Raw genomic sequence first — 17,934 nt, forward strand, 5'->3', positions numbered from 1 at the left:
CAAGTCCATGCCAGGAAATGGGGATGTCTTTGTCTCCCAGCTGCTGCTCAGAAAATGAAGACCCTTTGGGGCAGTTAAGCTGGTATTAGTTAGAAGTGTGAGCTCTGTAGTCACCACTTGGGTTTGAAACTTGGCTCTGCTATTTAATTTCTGGGTGACTTTGGGCAACTTGTTTATCTCCTTTGTGCCTTTGTTTCCTCATAGAACCCCATGACACTCTCGGTAGTAGCTCTGTTTTTGTTTTTTGTCTTTTTTGGGGGGGAGGGAGGTATTTAGATTTATTTGTGCATTTTAAAATTATTATTATTATTTTAGTGGAGCCATTGGTGATTGAACTCAGGACCTTGTGCATGCTAAACACGCACTCTACCACCAAGCTATACCCTCCCCCTCTCAATAGTAGTTCTAATGGAAATCCTCATGTGTAAATTGGAGAGCACAAAGTTACCTGCCTCGTTAGGTGACACTGAGATAAACACTTAGGACTCCACCTGGTTCAGCACGTATGAGCTGCTTTGAGAAACAGCGGAGCAGCTCTGGGAATGTTGGTCTCCTCCTTGTACCATGGTTGGGATGAACTGGTTCTATTTCCTATCAGTTCCTCAGCCCGAGATTCTGATTGCAGTCAGTGACTCTGGTTGTCCCCAGTGGGGCCACATGTTCACCGGTGGGCCTGCAGACTGTGATTGATTGACAGTCCAGCCTAGACTGCATGCACTGGGGCGGGTGGGAGTCCCCTTAGGGAAAAACCAAGGCGCTGTTACCAGCTGAAGGGAGAAGGGATACAGATCAGGAAGAAGCAACGGTTGATGATGCCACAGAGATAAGTGACTTGGGTGACAGTTAGCGTCCTGGATATTCCCCATTCGTCCCTCCAGACCCACTCTCCACCCTCGTCCTCACTGCCCCACTTGCGCCCCTAGTACGTGATGTGACCTGGATAGATCACATCTGTGGGGTCCCCTGCCTTTGGCTTCTGGTTGGGTTTGACCAGTGGGAGACTCCAACTGGAGGCTGGAGGGAAGGAGAAGTGAGGGCAGGATATTTATTGCTCTGACTGCCTCCCTCCCTGTCACTGGAGGTTGGTGACCAGACTTCTAAAATGAAGGGCCCTGTCTGCATGGCTTTGTCTAGTTTCAGTAAACTCACTCGCTCCTCTGCCCTTCTTTCTCTGCTGCTGCTAAGCACTAGGGTGCTTTTCCACCCCTGGCGGGTTTCCTGCCTAAATTCTACCCACACCTTTGTAAACAGTCAGGTTATTACCCTTGAATTACCCTGTTTCTGGGTGTCCTCTGTTCCCTGTCAGGACCAGCTACGAGGTGGTGGACATGGATTCAGATCTGGGTTAGCTGAATTTCTCAGTCTCCTCCAACCGGACTGTGACCTCCCTGAGTGTAGACAGTTTCAATCATTCAGTAAGCCCCTTACATTGACTCGAGGACCTCACACACGGCCCGTGTTGGGTATGTGTTGGCTGAAAGCAGGATTGGGAAGGTGGGATGACCCAAACTCCTGTTTCCTTTTAGATGCTGGTTATACCAAAGCTCCTGGAATATTCCGAAGAGCAGTCAGGGAGCATTGCCTATGGAATAGGGCTTTGCTTTGCCCTTTTTTTCACCGAGTGTCTGAAGTCTATGGGTCTGTGCTCATTTTGGGTCCTCAACCAGCGCACGGGCGTCAGGTTTCGAACGGCCATCTTCTCCTTTGCCTTTGAGAGGCTGATACAATTTAAGTCTCTGACACACATCACTGTGGGAGAGGTAAGTGACTGAGGTTGCCCGCTGAGGCCCTAGTTCCCTCCTCCTCCTCCAGACATCGCTGTCCTGGAGACTAAGGGAGGGAGAAGAGGGAGTTGGGACAGAAGGAAGAAGGAGAAAGGAAATAGTTCACAGGGTGAGTGTTAATAACCATCAACAGGGAGGGTGTAGCTCAGTGGTGGAGCGCGTGCCTAGCGTGCAGGAGGGCCTGGGTTCAGTCTCCAGTACCTCCTCCCATCTCCGCCCCACTGCAAAAATAACCATCAACAATTGCCTCTAGGGCGGTCTGGGAAGTCAACAGTAACCCAGGGAGAGGCCAGTTGTATTCACAGCCTTAGGGAGGATTTACCTGCTCATTGATCCCCTGGTCTAGGCCCTGGGGATACAGCAGTGAACAAAAAGACACAAAGCCTTAGTGGAAGCTCCCTGGACACCATATCCTTGCAGACTACTCAGAGAGGAAGAGATGGGAGGACTTGCTAGCACAGGGCAATCTGGGAGAAGCCAGGCTGAGATAACCTCCCTGAATGTTCACTTTTTTATTTGCAAAGGTGGGATACGTCCAGCTGATGGGCTATTGGTCAGTCCTTGCTCTGGCGTTCCTCACAGCATAACACAAACAAATACTGACAGAGAGTGAAGGAAGGTATTCCAACTATGACCTGGAGTCATGGGCGACATTGGAATTTTACATATTTAATTTCAATTTCCCTATTGCTTCACTGCTTACCAGTTGCCGGAGGAGCATGGATTACTTTTATATTGAAACAGACGTTTTAATTTTGGGAAAAGACAGCACCGCTTTGGCTTCTTTACCTTCAAGCCAAACGCCTTGGTGACCCGGCATTGGCAACTTTCTGGTCTCGCCTCCTCCTAGGCTCCCTCCTCTGGTCCTAGGTTGGCCTCCTTCCTCCGGGCCAGGCGGGGCTAAACCTCCAGTCCCCAGATAGACCAGGCATGCCCACTTGCTGGCATCTTTGCTCACATCACTGCCCTTTTAAAATCCCATTCATCCTTCCAGGCCCAGCTTAGATGTGCGCTCCTTCGTGAGAGTGTCTCTGGACCCCACCCTCTGCCCCCACTCCCCACCAAGCACAAATCTGGCTGCTCCACTCAGATAAGCCCCCTTCAAAGACATAAATCATTTCAGATTCACTATTCTATCCCTCAGAAAGCCCAGCATCTGAATTACACAAGACCATGTCCAAAATTATGTCTGCTAAATTAACCATTGCCACCAAGCAGCTGCTTTTTCTAACACAAGTGCTAGCCAGTGTAAGGTATTGTCATCATCATTACTGTTAATTCTTCACCATTTGATTAGTTCTGCGACCTTAGGCAACTTGTTCATCCTCTCTGAAGCTGTGGAGTAATAACAGGACCCACCTTGCAGGATTGTTGTCTCACAGAATTAAATGAGGATTAAATAAAAGAGCGTGTAGAAGGGGGCAGTGATTCATGTGTTAAACTGTGTCATTAATTTCTGTTTGGCCTTAAGCACGGAGGCTGCCCTGTCCTCCTGCACTGGACTGAAGTCCAAGGATCCGTGGCAGCCCTTCTCCCTGCTCATCTCAGCAAAATCATCACAGTAACTGCCAGACATTGTCACAGGTGCTTTAGCTCAGTCGGTCCTCTGACTACCCTCTATGCAACAGTTTCTGTTATTGTTCCCACTGTCACAGGGGTGGAAACTAAGGCCAGGAAAGTGTATGAAACTTGCACAAGGTCACATGACTGGGGAGCCGCAGACCCTGGCTGCAGATTCCAGGTCCTAGTCCTGCCTTGCAATGGAGACCTTCTGAATGCCTCTGTCCTAAGCCCCTGCTGGAGGCAAGGCCCATTTTCCCCAAGCATCTTTGCGGAAACATAAAACAAGACGGCCCATTTGGAATTGGAGATGGAAGTACTTGCTCACATGAGGCTTTCTAGAGAGTTGCTTCCATAAATTTTATATTAAAATTAATTTTTAAAACACCTGAAGACATTCTTCTCAGAAAGAAAATATAGTATAGATGACCCCCTAGATCTGGTCCCTCCCCTTATGCCTGGAGGTGACCACCATTATCAGTTTGACTTGTGTAGTTCCAGACTTTTAAAAGTACATTTAAGTACACCTGCAAGTTACCCATAGAAAATATATTGTGTTTAGTGTGCATGTTTTTACATAAATGATACTACATTTTACATTGTGTTCTGCAACTTGCTTTTACCGATAGAAAATGTGTGATACAGCTTTTTTTGGGTGGGCTGTTCCATCAACGGTTCTACATCACTTGTGTTGTTTTATAGCTTTTCCTCCCCTCCTCATTATGCCTTAACTTTCCATGCATGTATAGATCATCCTCCTTCCTTTTCAGTGATGCTCACCCATAATTACAGCTTTTTTCTTGGAAAACTCTCATTTTTACCGAGATATAATTGACATATAACGTTGTATTCGTGCAAACTATACAACATAATGATTTAATATATGCACATATTGCAAAATGATTACCATAACACATTTAGTTAACTTCCATTACCACACATAGTTGTACATTTTTTTTCTTGTAATGAGAACTTTTAAGATCTACTCTCTTAGCAACTTCCAGATAGAAAATACAGTGTTCTTAAATACAGTCACCATGCTGTACATTACATCCCCAGGACTTACTTATTTTATAACCGAAAGTTTTTACCTTTTGACCATTTTCATCCATTTCCATCACCCCCCACACAGACCTTTCGATGTGTGAAAAGACAGTATTTTATATGTATTATCTCATTCAGATGTCACATCAACACGATGAAGTAGGTTGTATTATTATTGTTCCCACTTTACCGGTGAGGTGATGGAGGCACAGAGAGACTGCGTAATGTCTCTGTGGTTCCACAGCTAGTAAATGACATGAACACTGACAGTTTGCTCCAGGACCCAATATTAACTAATCTTCTTCAGTGGACGCTTTAACTCTTCCCACCAATGGACATTTAGGATGTTTCCAGGTTTGCTGCTATAAGCAATGCTGCAATGAACATCTTGTGTACGTGCTTCCTCCAGCACATGTGAATGTTCCCCAACGGAAGAAGGAAATCGCCAGGTCATGGGGTTTCTGCAATTATTCATTTTAAAAGACACTGTTAAATTGCCCTCCAAAGTGGCTGTACCAAATTTTGCTCCCGCATACACTGTAACATTTTTAAAGGCTCAGCCTGGGGCAAATTCTGGGAACTGGAAGGAAATCAGATTAAAGTTAGAAGGAAATCACTTCTTAGGGATTCAGATTGGTAATTCTAAAAGACAGTAATTAGTGAATTGTTTCCTTAAATATGTTGTGATTTGGAATGTCAGCTTTTATACACTGAACTGGGCAGTATATATTTGGGAAGGAGGGAGTGGGCAGAAGACTATAGCAAAAAATAAAAAGAGAGAGAGAGAAAGGAGAAGGAGGAAAGACTCAGCTCCTGCCCCCAAAATGCAGTTATTATTAGTAGTAGGAGAATGAATAGGATGGAATAGAATAGAATAGAATATTAGAGAAATGCAAATCAAAGCTACAATGAGGTATCCCCTCACACCAGTCAGAATGGCCGTCATCAAAAAGTCTACAAATGACAAACGCTGGAGAGGGTGTGGAGGAAAGGGAGTCCTCCTGCACTGCTGGTGGGAATGCAAACTGGTGCAGCCACTGTGGAGAACAAAATGGAGGTTCCTTAAAAAACTAAAAATAGTCTTACCATATGATCCAGCAATCCTACTCCTGGGCATATATCTGGAGAAAACTCTAATTTGAAAAGACACATATACCCCCATGTTCATAGTAGCACTATTTACAATAGTCCAGACATAGAAGCAACCTAAATGTCCATCAACAGGTGATGGGATAAAGAAGATGTGAGTGTCTGTGTATATATATATAAAATATTACTCATCTATAAAAAGAATGAAATATGCCATTTGCAGCAACTTGGATGGACCTAGAGATTACCATTCTAAGTAAGTCAGACAGAGAAAGACAAATAAACATTACTTACATGCAGAATCTTTAAAAAAGACACAAATGAACCTATTTACAACACAGAAATACACTTACAGACGTAGAAAACAAAATTATGACTACCAAAGGGGAAAGGTGGGGGGAGGGATAAATTAGGAGCTGGAGATTAACATACACACACTGCTGTATACAAAATAAACAAGGACCTACTGTATGGCACAGGGAACGATATTCAATATCGTAATAACCTATAATGGAAAAGAACCTGAAAAAGAGTATATATATCTGAATCACTTTGCTGTACACCTGAAACTAACACAACCTCGTAAATCAATTATACTTCAATAAAAAAAGATTTTTAAAAGAATCGAATCGAATCGAAGACTGGAAGCAACTCTCTGGAATCTGGTTAGTAGTAGTCATAGCGATAGTCTAGAAAAATATAACTTTATTGAGCACAGTCTATGTGGGCCGATATTTCTGTCTCCTTGACATTCTCATGACAATCATATTCAATAGGTATTATTATTCCAGCTTTACAGGTGGAGAAGCTGCGGCTCAGAGTGGCAAAGTAACTTATCCAGGGTCACACAGCCAGTAACAGGAGAGCAGTGAACCTGGCGTGTCTGTCTCTCCCGCCCTGCCTCTTAAGCCTTCCAGCCAGGAGAAGGCCCGGGGGAGCTCCCTGCCACGTGCACGTATAGCCTCTTCTGGGTACCTGGAGAAGTGACACCTGTGGTGCTGGGCTTGCTGTCTTACAGGCCATCAGCTTCTTCACCAGAGACATAAACTACCTGTTTGAAGCCGTGTACAATGGGCCCCTGGCCTTGCTCAGCTGCTTACTGCTGCTAGCCTCCAGCATCGCCTCCTGCCTCACTCTTGGACCCACTGCGCTCATTGCCACACTTTGCTATCTCCTGATTCTACCACTGGAGGTAATGTCTTCCTTTGCCATCCATTTGATGTTGGACGTTCCCCATAACTCCTAGGGTTTTGGAATCTGGGGTGCTTCTTAATGGTTCTGTTGACTCTTGTTGACTGCTCATTCCACTGGGAGTAAGATTCAGCTTCAAGTCCTACCTCAAATGGTTCTCTGCCCACAACATTGGCCTAATAAGTAAGAGGTGAATCTGATGGGTGTCCACCTTGTAAGTTTCTGTGACAGATAATGCACAGCCTTTCCTCAATAGATATCCTTTGTAAGATTGTGGTTCCTTCTCTTCCACCCAGAATGCACTGAACATTTGGCTGAGCGCAGTATAAAGAGGGGAGAGAAGCAAATTGGCTACCAAAGATTCAGCTGAAATAAAATTGGGCAAAAGAGGAAGGGACTCGTGGATCAGTGTGCTCTGAATTATTGAAGTTGAGTGTTTTCCTCCGTTAGCACAAGTACTCTGATTAGAAGGTGATTGCAATTGGTAGAGGGGTTAGAGTTCCAGGAGACAGAAGAGTCCCATTTCTGTTTAGTTAGCCACAGCCTGGCTTGGGACCCAGAAGAGAAAGCCCCTCCAGGATGTGTGAGGCAGGTACCCTAAGGCATGACAGCCTGTAGAGGCTTCCATTGGAAATCTTTCAGCAGGGACCTGGAACTTAGAGTCACAGTGGGTTCAAACAGTGCAGGATGAGACGCAGGTATTCACTCTGCATCTGGAGTTTACCTCTGGAAATACTTAGTTGTCGCACTAACCGCAGGCTGCACTCTCCTGCCCTTGTCAAAAGAAGCTCTTGCTGCTCCCTGACTGCAGGTCTTCCTGACCAGAACTGTTGTGAAGATAAAGAATCACATATCTGAGGTCAGTGACAAGCGCATCTGCGTGACCAGTGAAGTTCTCACCAGCATTAAGTTGATTAAAATGTGCACGTGGGAGAGACTATTTGCAAAAATAATTAAAGGTACAGAAAAGCTGGCTTTCTGCTCAGAGCCTGGGGAGGTCATGGTGGACCCATCCTCTCGCCTTCCAGGGATTTCGTTCAAGCTCTGGGGCTTGGTCTGTGCTCTTTGGGGAATGTTCTTGTGATTAATTTCAAAACCTTAAAATTTTTTTCCAGACTTCAGAAGAAAGGAGAGGAAGCACTTGGAGAAATTTGGGTTTATCCAGAGCCTGACAACTTCTTTCTTTTTCATAAGCCCCACCGTGTGCTCGGTCGTGATGTTCCTCATCCATATTGGCTTACGACTGAAACTCACAACTTCAGTAGTGCGTGTTTGGGGTGCTTGTTTCCTCTCCCATATTGATAGAGAGTTTTCTCCCATGTCCTTTTCCAGCCCGTGCTCCTGAAAGATCTGAAGTTTTTGCAAATGAATAATACAAGTTGATTTTGATTTTCCAGACTTTTAGAGTCTGAAGCTTCCTTCCATCTCAGTCCACTGGAGAAATTGACATCCCTTGGAAAGCAGCTGTGGGCAGGGGGATGACAGAGGCATCTGGGGGTGCAGGGGAAGTGGAATGTGTAGTTAAAGCCCAGATGACGCTGAGGTTGAAAATCTTAAAGTGAGGGGTTTCTCTGATTCCCAAAATAGGGCCCTGAAATTACACTTCAGAGAGGTCTGGCTTCTCCTGTCTTTCTCTTCATGGTCTGAATCTGGCCTTGGGAAGCAGCAGCTGCCCTTTCAGGGTTAGGAATTCAGTTCTTGGAGGGGAAGAGGACAGGGTGCTGCTCTTAGAAAGGCTGGAGTCCAGAGAGGCCAGGAGACCACACCAAAGCAAGAAGGGGAGTCTCCTCCGTGCTCTGGATGGCAGCCACCTTTGCTTGGCCCTGGCACACACCAGGAAAACACCCTGGCAAGTTTGTGGGTGGGAGGGGGACTGCGTAAGCAGAACTCTCGGTGAGACTTCAGGGTCACGCTGCACTTGTACCACGCAAGGTTAGACCAAAGCATTCCTGCTCTGCTGGAGTTTAGATTAAGCTGGACAAAGAAGAGGGTGGAGATGGGGCATGAATGGCATGAATTGGAAAGTGCCCAGGGTTCATCCCGGAGGTCACATTCTGGGATCCTAAGAGCTGGAAGTGATTTGCTATAGTCAGGGAGGGTCTCTGGGGGAGAGAGAGGCATGGATTAGGCTTGAAGCTTAGGGAGATTTTGAATATTCTAAAAGAAAAGAGCATCTATGGCAAAGAATAGATATGATTTTGACGGCAATAGTAGTTCAAAGCCACGTTGCCAGTAGACAAAGCTCTCTCATTTGTGTTTTTTCAGGGCTTGTCAGCTAATCCTGTACCGACTTTAGGGTTACTCTGCCAATGGGGAAACTGCACTTGTGGTTGGGGGGACCTGCCCAAGTCACAGGGTTACCCAGTAGCTTATCTGCAAAAGCGATCAGGCCTTCACTTGGCAACTTTAAGATGAGCGCTGTTTCCCCTACTTATCCCAGTCTCCCCAAAATACCAGCTTGGCCTCTGCCACGTGAAGGGCCTGCTGGTTGGAAGCTACAGGGTCTGGCTCTGTGGCTTGAGGCTGAGAGATGGGGTCTCCGGGGGTGAGGGGAACAGCAGGGCTGTGACCCTTACCGCCTCCTCTCTGCCCCATCCAGGTCTTCACCACTCTGGCCACCTTGAATTCCATGCAGCTGTCTGTGTTCTTAGCACCCTTTGCAATCAAAGGCCTCACGAATTCCAAGCCTGCCGCGGAGAGGTTCAAGGTGAGTGGTCAGAGGCCTGGCTGCGCAGCCCTTGGCGTGGCGTGCTCTTCTGCCTTCACCACCGTGAAGCTCCTCGCGCACGTGACCCCAGGCCAGGGCGGAGTCCAGCCTGGGCAGAGCGGGACCGTCTCACTCAGTGACCTCCGGAGCCCGATTGGTATGGGGCTGGGAAGACAGGTGAGTCAGGCCGGCGCCCAGACCCTGGGGAGATCTTAGGAGAGTGGATCCAAACCACATCTCAGGCAGGTGGCCTGCAGACCCTGTCCAGGTTTGTGTAGAGTTACCCTGATGGTTTTGCTTTTTAAAAAATTATATCGAAGTCTTGGGCTCAATCTCAATACCTCCTCTAGAAATAAATAAATAAAAACCGAATTACCACCCTCCCCCCCCACACCCCTACCAAAAAAATTATATCTGTTGCTGGCATTTGAAAACCTGGAAATTGTATCTATAAACTCTGATTTCTGGATTCTCATGTATAATCAGAAGATCTGGCAACATTGGCCCCACATCCTCCTGTGGCCACAGCAGCCAGAGCGGAGATAAGAGCCACCCCAGGTGAAGTCATGGCATTTAAGTGTGGTGTCCTGCGGCCTCCCACGGTGCTCCATCGCACCTCCAGAGCTGTATCTTATCACTTCTCATCTTAGCAGTGGTTTCCTTCACTTCTTGACATTTCTGGTCTTGCCCCTACAAGCATCTGAGTTGAAAAACTCAAATTGAAACCAATTTCTAAAGCATTTTAGAGTCATCTCACTTAAAGGCGTGCAGTCCCAAATCCGTCTCATTCATTTGCTCACTCATTTATTCATTAAAAAAAAAATGATTGCATACCTATGTCCAGCCAGAAACTGAGAATACTGCAGTGAGCTTGACCCAGAGGGTCCCTGCTCCCAGAGGATTACAATCTGGGATTTCAAAGAAGCAATTCACAAGTGAATTATGGGGGGAGGGTATAACTCAGTGGTAGAGTGTGTGCCCAGCACGCACAAGGTCCTGTTCCAGTGCTTCCACTAAAAGTAAATAAATAAAAACTTAATCCCCTCCCTTCCCAAAACCAAACAAAAAATCAAATTAAAAAAAAGTGAATTAATGTTCAAAGAAGATAAGATCAGTTCACATGAAGAGCTGTGGTGCCAATAAAGTGGAGTGATGTTTGAAAGCATGTGTCAGGGAGGGCTGGGGCTACGCTGGACTGGCTGGTCAGGGAAGGCCTCTCTGCCAAGGTGACTTTGGAGCTGAGTGAGGATGATAAGGCAGAGGGAACGGCTAGTGCAAAAGCCCTGAGGCTGGAACGAACTTGGCTTGTCTGAGTAACACAAGACAGTCCTTTCCTTACCAACAGCCGCAAGAGCTCCCCTAACTTCTCAGTCGCTGTCACTGGGGGCCCTGCCGCCTCCTCCTCCCCATTGGTGCTCTAGTTCTGCCCCACTACAGCCACCCCTGCCCCGCCCTGCCCCGCCCTGCCCCATCCGGTCTGTGCCTGTTTCCACCTGCAGGGAGGGCAGAGATAAGGAAGTACAACCTGGGCTCAGAAGGGTGGGGAGGGATGTTGGCTGAAGGAATGACCAGAGAGACGGCTAGAGGGCGGGAAGGGGGTGGGATGGATGTAGTTACCATGGAGATGAGGAGGCAGGAATGGCAGGGGTCAGGGCAAAGATCTCGGAATCTGGGCTGCCTCTGACCCTGGGCTGATCTTGGACCCTCAAGATCAAGGGGGTGTGGTGGAGTGGTGGTGTGGGGTGGCAGGAAGGGAGCTATCACCTGGGGACAAGTACTTACTCTCCAAGTCCCCTCACATCAGGGCATCTTCCACTCTTCCTGCATCAGCCAGCTAACTTTTCTGTAGGCGTGTCGTGGAGACCCCCAGGCTGGAAGGGGAAGGAATGATCTTTAGGGCCGGATTTCTTCTTTCTCCTCTGTGTTCCCTGGGGCAGTAACCCAGCTCTCAGTCCCCTGTGCCCTTTGGCTCCTGAACGCTGAGGAGCCAGCTTTCCAGGGCAGGGAGAAGCCTGCCAGCCCTCAGGGAGGCTGCCTTCTTGCAGGTGCCCACAGGTAGAAGGTGAGCTGGCTGCTGGGGGCTGCTGAGGCTGCCCTCGGGGGCTCCAGACAAGGTCCCCGAGTGGGCACTCCAGATCACAGCTTCCTTTGTGCTACTTATTAAAAAAAAAAACAAGTGAAAAATCACTGAATGGCGTAGTTAGATTGAGAATTTACTTAGAGCATTTGGGGGTCAAAGACTCCCTGTTTTTGTTCCCCATAAACCAGTTTATTGGTGTTGATTCACACCCAGATCTGTGTGCTTGTCACACTAACACATTAAGCCAGCATGATAATTTTTTTTTAAGCACAGGAATGAAAGCCTCCACGTTTGGAACAGTGGTTCCCAAGGAGAGAGCTTGGAAAGCGAGGAGGGCTTTGTCCACACCAAGCAGGGAGATGAGATGGGGAAGGACCCATCGATAGGTGAAAGTTACGGCTCTCAGGTTCAGCGGTGGGCGCACGGATACTCACCATGTTATGGAAAATAGCTCAACAAGTAACTGCCAAACTAACTAAAACAAAATAAAGAGGGCCATGCAATGCCCCCTGATGACCGTATGCCTTGACCCAAATGTTATAATTTATCAAATTCAATATACCTGAGGTCCAATTAAAAAAAAAAAGGCCACTTTTTTGCCTTTTGAAAGCAGCTTTTTTGTTTTGCTTTTGTAAAAGGCTATGTACTCATTGTAAAAATTTCGGACAATGCGAAAAGATAGAGAATAAAAATCACTCAGCACTTACTACCTAGAGATAAAACCAAATGTCCAAAATGTCCGTAAATGTCTTTCTAGATCTCTTTCTAAACGTATCTCCAGGTGGAGACATGTGAGCACAATTTGATCAATGCAGTAACACTTCCCACCCACTCTTTTTTAAAATATATTTTTATTGAAGTATAGTCAGTTTACAATGTTGTGTCAGTTTCTGGTGTACAGCACAATGCTTCAGTCATATAGGAACATACATATATTTGTTTTCATATTCTTTTTAACCATAACTTACTACAAGATATTGGATATAGTTCCCTGTGTTATACAGTAGAAACTTTTCTTTACCTATTTTATATATAGAATATGCAAGTCTCAAACTCCCAATTTATCCCTTTTTTAAAAATTCAAATTAAAAAAATTTTTATTGAACTATAGTCAGTTTACAGTGTTTTATCAATTTCTGGTGTACAGCATAATGTTTCAGTCATACATGTACATACATGTATTCTTTATCATTATAGGTTACTATAAGATATTGAATATAGTTCCCTGTCCTATATAGTATGAACTTGCTGTTTATCTATTTTATATATATGAGCCCACCTTTTGAAATAGTAGAATTCATGTAGTTCAACTTCTGTTTTTTTATAGACAGGGGGATGGAGACACAGAGAGAAGTGACCTGCTGATAGTCACATTTTGAAATATATGACCTGAAACAGCATCTCCCACGGAGCGGTGCACAGACAGACCTTTTTATTTTTAATAGTTTTAAATGAAATTTAATGAGAAAGACCATACATCAGTACTATGATTTGACAGCTGTTTTCACTTAAGATGATGCTAATGTAGGTTATATCCTTAGTCTACGTAAAATAAAACGAAAAATAACTCATAGTGTAGGTAGAATACAGCCATGAAAGAGTGCTGGTAGTCTGAGATTTGGAAAACTTTGATGTAGACCTAAAAAAAAATTTTTTTAAGTATATTTGTTTAGGGGGGAGGTAATTAGGTTTATTTATTTATTTGTTTATTTATTTACTGTTTTTGTTTATGTATTTGTTTAGGGGGAGGTAATTAGGTTTGTTTGTTTGTTTGTTTGTTTATTTATTATTATTTTTAATGGAAGTACTGGGAATTGAACCCAGGACCTCATGCATGCTAAGTGCACAATCTACCACTGAGCAATACCTTCCCCCTCCGATGTAGAATTTTTGACAGCAAAAACTAGCCTCTTCCAGTTGATGGTGGCTCTTCAGACTCTCATGGTTCATTAGAAGTTCATAAAAGGTTCATATGAGACCACAGGCAGGCCAGTAAAATGGGTACGTGTTCCTAGCGGACTAAAGAACTGAATCCTCCTCCCTCTCTTTCCTTTGTTTCTGTCCAGAAATTTTTCCTCCAGGAGAGCCCTGACTTCTATGTGCAGACATTGAAGGACCCCAGCAAAACACTGGTTATGGAGGAGGCCACCTTGTCGTGGAGAAAGACCTGCCCTGGGATTGTCAACGGAGCCTTGGAGCTGGAGAACGGACACACGCCTGAGGCGCTGACCCAGCCTCAGCCACCTCTAGGTGCTTTCAAGCCAGAGGACAAAGGGGACGGCTGGGCCCCAGAGTTGCACAAGATAAACCTGGTGGTGTCAAAGGTAGCCTCGTCCAGGCCATGCATGTCGGCTGCCTGCCAGACTGTTGGGGCCTGAGGTTGGGACATCAGCCCAATGCCCCACTAGTTCCTTGGCTAGAAACTGCCCTCTCCAAGATGTCCCTTTGAAATACAAAATTTCCATGGAGGGTGAATAGGAAGTCTTTCATATTTAAGTGTGACTCAACCGATCATCTAAACTTGGTTTGTAATAACATGACCCAGAGGGGCATGCTGTATGTGTGCTGGTATTTGGAAGGACCAAGGACAAGGGAAGGAGAGGGGAAGGCGACTAAACTAACATGTATTAAGTTCCTAGTGTGTGCCAAACACTGTCATGCATGTTTCAACCTCGTTATTCTGTGAACTCACATCATCTGGCTTCTCTGTAAGAGCTGGCTTCCCTGCTCTGTCCACATCTAGTCTCTTCTCTAGTATCTATTAATATCTAGCAAGATATCATATATATTAATGTCTAATAATAAGACACAGGATGTAGACATTGATTATATCTAATGATGGTTATATATAAAATAGATACTAGTATCTAATAGTAATCAATATTAATACTGATTGTTAATAATATGTGATATCAATAGATATTAGTATCTAATATCCACTATCTACTTCTGCTTTCTCCCTTGGTGATCACCTGCAGTCCATCAGCTTTAGTTTTACAGCTTTATTTCCATCTTATTGCTATTATCTCTAGCTTTCAAGTCTCTGAGCTCCAGACTCAACTGTCTATTTAATACCTCCTTGTCAATGCCTACCAAACATTTCAAACAAGACAAGACTGAAAAAGAACCCATTGCCCACATCTTCCCCATCTCAGGAGATGGCATCACCATCTTTCCAGTGGTCGAGGACCTAGAAGTCAAACCTGATTCTTTTCCTCTCCTCCCACTAATCCAGTCCATCAGCGAAGCCTGTCAGCTCTACTTCAATATCTCTCCTGGACCCACCCACCTCTCACTGGAGCCCTAGCCCCAGCCACCATCACACCTTATCCAGCTCCTCTAAGAGCCTCCTTACCAGCCTCTCCACTTCCACTTTTACCCTCTTACAATCCGTTACACACAGTGGACAGAGAGATCTTTTTAAAACAGACCGCTTCAAGTCACTCTCCTGCTTAAAACCTTCACTGACTTTCCACTGCACTTAGGATAGAGTCTAGGTTTCCCTGAGCACCCTGTCCACATCTGACCTCTGACGTCTTCTCCCATTCATTCCCTCCACACCCAGCTATACTAGCCAACCTTGGTCTTGTCTCAGGACCTTTGCACTTGCTGTTCCCATCATGTGGAACCTCTAGATCCTCCTTCTTGTCATTCAGGTCTCAGCTGCAATGACACATGTTTGTAAGAAGCCTTCTCTGGCCAACCCTTCCAACATGACTGTAACCTCCAACTGTCTGTCATAGTAGCCAGTTTCATTTTACTTATGTCACATATCTCCTTCTGATATTATTTGTTTTCTTATTTATTCCATGATCTGTCTCTCCTCTCTAGAAATGTCAGCTTAATGGGAGTTCTTTTCTTCATTACTTGGTGTACAGAAGAGACTCAAATGACTATCTGATGGATGAATGAATGAATGAACGAATATATGTTGAATTCTGTGAGGCTGGTTTCATTACCCCCATTTTACAGATGAAGACACCAAGGCACAAGGAGTCTAAGTGACTTGCTCAGGATCACAGAGTAGCATAGATGCAGATCTGGCATTTGGGTTTCTTGCCCGAGAGGACCATGTGTCCATGCGACTTCCTTCCTTTGAGCTTGTCCCATCCCAACTGTAGAGACCAATGTCAGAGCTCATCTGGAGCTTTGTTTGTCTGAGGGGCCTTGGGAGTGTGTGTGGGTATTTTGTTTTCTGTTTGTCATTTTGTGTTCAAACACAGACCCGCCCTGGGCGAGTCATCTGTCCCAATGCCTGTCTGTCCTCTTTGGCTTTGCAGGGGACCATGCTAGGGGTCTGTGGCAAAATGGGAAGTGGCAAGAGCAGCCTGTTGTCAGCCATCCTGGGGGAGGTGAGTGTCTTGGGACCCTTGCACATCCACCCTTGGGCAGACCAGGCGCTCCCAATCTCCAGTTCCCCAAGGAAGTCACATCACCACTTTCTTCCCCGATGGGGTCTCAACCAACAGAGTTTTTACGTATTGAAAACAGTTGAGCACACACCGTGGTGGTGGTGGGGTGAGTTATGAATGTGCTTCCTTCTCCCCTCTGGCTGGGAGTATTGCCTGTCCAGCACCTGGAGGTCTGGCCTCATCCGTCTCTGCTTTCCCCACTCTGTGCTGTCATCAGCCAGCTACCAGGTGATGATCTCAAAGTTTAATATGATAATAAAAATCATCTCGTGAAGCCAAATTCAGAGTGGGACATGTGTCCCTTGTGAGGAAGCATCGGGAGTGAAACGTGGAGGGAGAAAGAAGGAGTGGGAGGGAGGGAGGGGATGAGGAGAGGAGGCCCTCGGATGGGATGGGACAGTCTCATTCGCACCCCAGCAGCAGAATTCACATCCTGCTGGGCGCCCCTGCCTTTGAGATCTGAACCTCCAACTGCATGGCCTGTGCATGTTCTTGAGGTCTGCTTTGTCTGCAGCTGTGCAGACATGCGGCACAGCCCCACCCTTTCTCTAGTTCCCCCTCAAAATCAAGCCCACTCCCCCCAAACATTTGAGGTCATATTGCACAGCTCTTAGGGAACACCACCATAAAACGGCTATAACATCTGGTATATGTGTATGGTCACCTCCCCATGGGGGTCTTGCCAGCCCTTCCCCACTCAGCCTCAGCCTCACCCAGTCCTGGGGCTCCTCTCTTTTCTCCTCCCTTCTTTGTCCGCCGTCTCTCCTTCCTGCATGGTTGGGAGAATTCGCAGGTATCCATCCTTTACTGTGTTCCCCTCTCAGCTCTGCCTCCTGAGTGCCCACCACCACACTCATCACCTCCTTGGAATGTGGTCAAGTTGTCCACAGCAATTGTCTCCTAATACACCCATCTGATGGCTCATTTGTTTGTCCTCCACATGTGATGGCCTTTCCCCGACTTCTTTACAGCTGAGAAGAAGACTTCATTTTTTTTTAATAGTAAAAATAGTTTGCATAGTACTTGCATGCCAGGCCCTGTGCTCAGTGCTTCCCATTTTTCCCTTCAACCTAAAAACAATCCCCTGAGAAAGGCACAGACATGAAGGTCAGTTTACAGATGAGTAAATGAGGTTGAGAGAAGTGACTTGCCCATGGTGGCCAGCAGGTGAGGGGTGGAGCCAGGGCTGACACCCAGTTGGCACTTGCTTCTCATCACAGCTACGTTTCCCGTTTCCTGGCAGTTTCCCTTCAAGGCCACCTTTTTCCGTGGCCAGAGGCTTGTCAGTTTCCTCTTCGAATGAACCAATCGCTTGCCTTCCAATAAAGGAAAACAAAATGATATCATTTTAAAGTTTTGTTCTTATTAATCAAAGCCTGGCTTCACATCAGAAGTAGGAAGTGCAGGATGAGAAGGAGGAAGAAGCACAGGATGATGAGGTCCTGTGCTTGGGGTCATGGGCATAAGAATTGTGGTCTCGATTGTTTTTAATGTATGCTTTTAAATTTATCTATGGCAGGGAGGGAACTAGCTCAGTGGTAGAGCACGTGCTTAGGCTGCACAAGGTGCGAAGTTCTGGATTCAATCCCCAGTATCTCCATTAACATTTTTCTTAATAAAATAAAATTAACGTATCATATAGAAAAGCAGGGAGACCACTAAAGACCCCTATACCCACCACTGAGATTCAACAGTTGATAACATTTGCATATTTGCCACATTTATGTAGAAACATATTTTCTAGAATTTGAAATTACAGAGATCATGACACCTTCCCCAATAAATACTTCATCATGCTGTCTGAAAAATAAGGGTTTTTCTACCTCATCACAGTGATGTTATCATGCCTAACAAATTAGTAATAATTCTGTGATATCTAGAGATGGTCAGAGATGGCCTGGAACTTTCCATCTCACAGTGAAGAGTAGGAAGGTGCTGCTTGCTCGGGGTTGGGGCTGGGGAAATAGAGAAGAAACAAAGTGTGGGGTGTTCTTCCTTGCAAACCTGGGATTCAATTGCAGCAGGAACAAGCCTGGCTCAGCTCCAACCACTGCCCCTGTTCTCAGG

General features: G+C 45.8%; 1 protein-coding gene across 1 annotated transcript in view; it reads left to right on the forward strand.

Moving 5' to 3' along the window:
* Positions 1–17,934, forward strand: part of ABCC11 (ATP binding cassette subfamily C member 11) — a 67,849-nt gene that overhangs the window by 18,869 nt on the left and 31,046 nt on the right. Inside the window, exons 6-12 of the mRNA XM_074370796.1 lie at positions 1,527–1,760; positions 6,496–6,669; positions 7,480–7,627; positions 7,784–7,932; positions 9,268–9,375; positions 13,522–13,779; positions 15,736–15,807. Of these exons, the coding sequence (XP_074226897.1) occupies positions 1,527–1,760; positions 6,496–6,669; positions 7,480–7,627; positions 7,784–7,932; positions 9,268–9,375; positions 13,522–13,779; positions 15,736–15,807 (1,143 nt within the window). The remainder of the gene's footprint in view (positions 1–1,526; positions 1,761–6,495; positions 6,670–7,479; positions 7,628–7,783; positions 7,933–9,267; positions 9,376–13,521; positions 13,780–15,735; positions 15,808–17,934) is intronic.

This window comes from Camelus bactrianus, chromosome 9 (genome assembly GCF_048773025.1).
Source record: "Camelus bactrianus isolate YW-2024 breed Bactrian camel chromosome 9, ASM4877302v1, whole genome shotgun sequence".
NCBI lineage: Eukaryota > Metazoa > Chordata > Mammalia > Artiodactyla > Camelidae > Camelus > Camelus bactrianus.